The sequence below is a fragment of the Mytilus edulis genome, chromosome 5 (genome assembly GCF_963676685.1).
Source record: "Mytilus edulis chromosome 5, xbMytEdul2.2, whole genome shotgun sequence".
NCBI classification, from domain to species: Eukaryota; Metazoa; Mollusca; class Bivalvia; order Mytilida; family Mytilidae; genus Mytilus; species Mytilus edulis.
This window is the reverse complement of record NC_092348.1, coordinates 50,647,903-50,653,409: the sequence shown is the minus strand read 5'-3', so window position 1 is coordinate 50,653,409 and position 5,507 is coordinate 50,647,903. Positions and strand designations below refer to the sequence as shown.

The 5,507-nt window shown below is 31.7% G+C and overlaps 1 protein-coding gene across 1 annotated transcript; it reads right to left on the bottom strand.

Annotated features, from left to right (window-relative positions):
- Nucleotides 1–304: 304 nt before the first annotated feature.
- LOC139523877 (uncharacterized) lies at nt 305–4,517 on the bottom strand. Its single transcript, XM_071318245.1, has 3 exons — nt 4,364–4,517; nt 2,679–2,797; nt 305–1,131 (listed from the first exon to the last, which is right to left on the bottom strand). The coding sequence occupies exons 1-3, from the start codon at nt 4,468–4,470 to the stop codon at nt 395–397; spliced, it is 963 nt and encodes a 320-aa protein (XP_071174346.1). The 5' UTR covers nt 4,471–4,517; the 3' UTR covers nt 305–394.
- Nucleotides 4,518–5,507: the final 990 nt, after the last annotated feature.

Below are 5,507 nucleotides of genomic sequence, written 5' to 3'. Positions count from 1 at the left end.
TAAAAATATTAATTTGTAAATAGCTTCTATATATAGCCTATATAAATAATAAGTAATCTTTATTTAAAAAGGATATCCCCATTTCTTGCAACTAATCCTCCAGAGGTTCCTAATTAAATGATAATTACAAATTATACAACTTGTCACCAGATTATAAGCAACCTTAAAGGTGCCAATAGGTGAGCTCGGTCAACAAACCCCTAAGGAGCAACGGAAATCCCTCAATTATGGTAGGGTTCAGGTATTTCTACAAGCAATGCAAAATTCTTTCAGTGGCATTTTTGTCATAAAAACTAAAACATCATTCAAAGTATATTCATTATTATAGCAATTCTAAGTACAATTCTATTACCAGATTTTTGTAAGTCAGTAAGGTAATGCAAATCTTACAATATCAAAAGAAATACATGATACACTGAAATATAGATTTTTCATCTTTGCTTATATCAAAATAAAGTTTTTTTGAGTCCTCTGAATCTTCCCAAGTATAAATGTCTAAATATTCACCCTGCAGTGATTCTCCATAGTAGTGCAACTCAATCTTTGAAACACCGTTTTCAATATTTTCCTCAAATTGTTTTAATATTCCTTCTTTGCTACAAAGATGTGCACTGTCAATTGCGTATCGTGCATAACTTGTCCAATTTGCATGCTCATAGCCATCTGTATATGTCCAAGTGACCTGAAATTTTTGGTGACCTGTTTTTAATGGTCTTTTAAATTTTTCTATTATCAATGATGATTTTTCTTTGGCAGATTCAGCATATTTTTCCTTCCACCAACTTGGTAATGGAGTTGGTTTCCTTGTTTCTGGGTCAATATACACAACTTGATTTATGTTTGACATCAATTCTGTGCTGTTTTCATCCAAGCTTACAGTTGTAAGTGCATTTAATGAAGTGTTTCCAATATAACCGCCTTGTACTTTTATAAGCAAAGGATTATTCAGAACGGACATATTGTATAAGGCTTTTGAAAAAGTCAGTTGACTAGTTACAAGGAAAGTCATGTGGTCTTTTGTTAAGTCTTTAAAGTCTCGAAAAGTGCTTCCAATATCATCTATTGCAACATGATGCATGTACACACGAGATGAAGAACATAAACTCATCATTTCCCATAACTTTGGTTTACCTATAATACAAAATGATAAAATGTACATTTGGTACATTGATCAAATCTATGCCATTTACAATCTCAATCATCTACTTTTTATTTTTCACTCTGTTCGGTCCTGCCTTTTTTTTTTAGTTTATCCTGACTTTTTTTTTACCTAAATTGTCGTCCTGACTTTTTTTTTTTGCAAGCGTCTCATCCTGCCTTTTTTTTTAACTCAAAACTCCTGTCCTGCCTATTTTTTTCAAATTTCATCCTAGCCCCCCCCCCCCCCTAAAAATCAAATGGTAGCTCCCTTATATGTCACAAAATGTCATTCAAGTTTATATGGCAATAAAACTTTGAATTAAATTGAATTGAATTGTTAATGCTGTACAATGGGGAAAATACAGAAAGTTTTATGTTGATTTCTAAAATGATTTTGTAAAATGGTACTTTCATTATCACCTGTAAACACTGGCAATTGTCTCAGAAAATTTATTCCTATATATACCTTTAATATAACAGGTGTTATATTAAGGATATATAGGAAAACATTTTCTGAGACAAGTGCCTGTAAAAGCAGAGATGCTGGACAAAAATCATAGTTCAAAGGTTCTGTAAATTCAGAAATTAATGCATACATTTGTTATTGCTACATTTGTATTACCTGTAATAAAGATTTATTATTACACTTTTATTATTGTAAGTGGGCAAACAAGATCTCACTAGATTCCTAAGTTCAAAGACTCATAACTCCTGCAAAAGTCAACTTATATTTTTTTCTTGTGGACATGCACATCAACAAATTATGTCCTTATTATCTTAAAGTTATGACGGATGGACTGTTGTATATTGAGGCCAATAAGTTCAAAGGGGAATAATTCCTAGAAAAAAAATGAATAATAATTTCCTGTTGATATGCACATCTTCATAGTACCGTATGTCATTATTATCAACAGTTTCATGAAATTCTGTTGTGTGGTTTTAGAGGAGTTGCGATTACAAACTGTTGCAGTAGTATATTGAGGACAATAAGTTCAAAGGGGTATAACTCCTAGAAAAAAATTAATCAAAATTTCCTGTTGATATGCAAATCTACATACTATATCCTTATCAATTACAAAACTTCATGAAATTCTGTCGTGTGGTTTCAGAGGAGTTGCGATAACAAGAACATGACTGACAGACAGATGGACAGGTCAAAAACATTATACCCAACGCAACCAATTGTGTGAGGTATAATTACAGAAACTAATTGGAATGAAACTAAATGAAATGATAATCTGAAAATCAACTAAGTTAAAGTTGACCTGTATTTAATTGCCAGTCCCACAGTATTTAAATTTCAAAAGATTTAGTCAAAACCAACAAATTGAACTTGACCTGTGTTTTATAGTTCAGGATATTGTAATTTTTTGTATTATAAAGTTTCAAATGATTTGGCCAAGCAGTGTAAACAGTATCAGCTGTAAAGTTAAACTATGAATAAATTAAATTAAAATTTATTAATTTTTAAGAAAGTAAGGTTTCAAATCCCTCAGACAAAGTTGACCTTGGATGGTGTTGGCTATTACATCTGTTACCTGTTTTGTCATAATCTCTAAATTCTAGACCAGGGTGTCTCATGGTGGCTTCAACTTTCTTGTTATCAGCTGATAAAAGCTGCCAATCTGTACGTTCCATGAACTCTTTTGGTATTCTTCTACCATAAAATAATATGAAAGTTAAATTAATGATAAGAAGCTACTTCCGGTTTATTCAAAGTATAGGTTTCTTCATACTGATTCAAACAAAAAAATGTTTCTATATATTTTTGCCTGAAATAAGGGAGATAATTTAATCTGACACGTTTGATACTTTACAACAAGAAGTAGTTCATAGAACAGCTGCTCGGAGATTTTATTTATTTTTATGAATTTGTACACGCTTTTGTTTTTATTTTCATTTTCATTGAGTGCCGTTGTTTTGCCGTTTATATAATGATTTGAGAGATTTTTTTACAGTATTTATACCAATTACCTAATAAAAAAAGAGAATAAATATTTTACTATTTTATAATCATTTATGCATTTCACTTGACAAAGATAAAACAAAGTCGCCCTTAAAGCTAGTATAGCAATTGGTATATTATTTTCACTTTATTTTAAGACAAGAAAGATAAAAAAATATCTATTCCAAGGTTAAAAGTTGTATTTGTAAATAATCTTGTATTAAAAACATCGTTTATGACAATCTTAGAGCATATTTAACTTCCGTAAAATTACTTATACATCGTTTTCATAATTACGGCTACATTGACGCGGGAAAAATTATGGACGGCGGGAAAGCACAGTTCTACAGATAGGCACAAGTTTTGCAACGTCACAGATAAGAAACGTCAAGATGCTTTTGGCGCGACAAAGCAAGTAAAAAACTCGGCAGCAAGAGGGTTAAGGTATATAGGGAAAAAAAAATTCTGAGACAAGTGCCTGTGAATATGACCTTGATCTTTGCCTCAATTTCATTTCAATGAACCAATGACATCAAATCGATATACCTTTTATGTATGTGCCTGTCCCAAGTCAGGAGCCTGTAATTCGGTGGTTGTCGTTTGTTTATGTGCTACATATTTGTTTTTCGTTAATTTTTTTACATAAATAAGGCTGTTAGTTTTCTCGTTTGAATTGTTTTACATTGTCTTATCGGGGCCTATTATAGCTGACTATGCGGTATGGGCTTTGCTCATTGTTGAAGGCCGTACAGTGACAAATAGTTGTTAATGTCTGTGTCATTTTGGTCTTTTGTGGATAGTTGTCTCATTTGCAATCATACCACATCTTCTTTTTTATAATACTAGAAAATCATGTAGTGATATTGTTTGCATGTAACTTGTACAGTCATGACAGAATATTGAATTGTACAAATGTACGAGTCAAGTTTTTTATTATCATTATTATACATGTTTGTATGTTTTGCATACATGTTTTGTATGTTTGTTATAAAAATAACATTGACATTATTTTCTAACAAATTTGTAAATTTTCCCTCATTTAAGTGTGTATATGTTAAGTATGTTTAAACAGAGACATATATACACATCTCTGGTTTAAATGAGCATATATTCGCATAGTTTATTAATTTATTCATTATAGATTGAAAAATACAGGCCAAGTTTAGATGTTTAGGAAGTGTCCTATATTTTGACTTTATAGCTGTTTAGTGGAACCTAATAGTTTTTTCTTCTGAAATAATTTTTTAATAAACAAGTTTCATTCCCACAATAACTTACAGATAACCTGTAGAATTCTTCTTCATTGTAATGTTTGACAAACTTCGAAAGGGTTGAGAGAACCTTCCAAACTTGTATAGTTTGTCACAGAAAATGACCCCTTTCATCCTATTCTGTTCTGTATGTTAGATGTTGTTTCGACCCTTTTTACCGGCTCGGATCTGAATCTCTACGTTACCATTTTTGCCACCGATATGATCTATATATCAGACGATGATCTACTCGTAGTTTTGTTTTTAATGAAGGTCTTTTAGTATATTTTAGAAAATGATTTTCAATTGTTTTGTTGTCTCTGGTGGTACCTATGTGTTCTAAGAGGGGGGAACCCTATTAGCGCATATATGTACCCGTTTCAGCGCTACACTGTTATCCTGTTACTTATTCGATCCTCATTCGCTTATAAAACGTGTGTTATACGTTCCAATTTTAAAAAGAAATATTTTCGTGTCTCTGGTGGTTACTGCCCGTTCTAAGAGAAATCGATTATCGATTGTTTTCATGTCTCTGGCGGTAATTATGTATTCTCTGAGGTAAAAAAAACACCTATCAGCGCATATGTACCCGTTTCACCGCTACACTGATATCCTGTTACTTATTCGTTCCTTTTTCGCTTTTAATACGCGTGGTATACGTTGCACCTTAAAATAAATCGATAATCAATTGTTTTCATGGGGTTCGACGACTTACAGAAAAGAGCGACGATTTACAGAAAAGAACCGAAAAGGACCGAAAAGAACCGAAAAGAATATCGATTTTTTTTTGTAATCGAAGGAAATAAGCAAATTGCAAATCATTGAAAACCTTATACTGTGAAAGGACTAATTTTAACTCACATGTATTTGAAAAATTACAGGTAGGGTCGGCTGCCTATCTTATAGAATAGAAAAATAGAAAAGATTTTTGTTATTCACCAAATAAGGGCCGCTAGGAGGGCATATAGCATACAAACAATAACATTGATATGCAATACACAGACAATAGATATGTAGTATGAGTAATAAAAAAAATACTACAGGAAACACGCAACAAAATAATATCAATATACTATAATTCAATTAATACTAGTGTTGACACTGACTCATGTGCTCCAGGTTTATTAGTGTATTTTACCTATAAAAGAAGTATAAGTAGTTAGTGCTGAGAA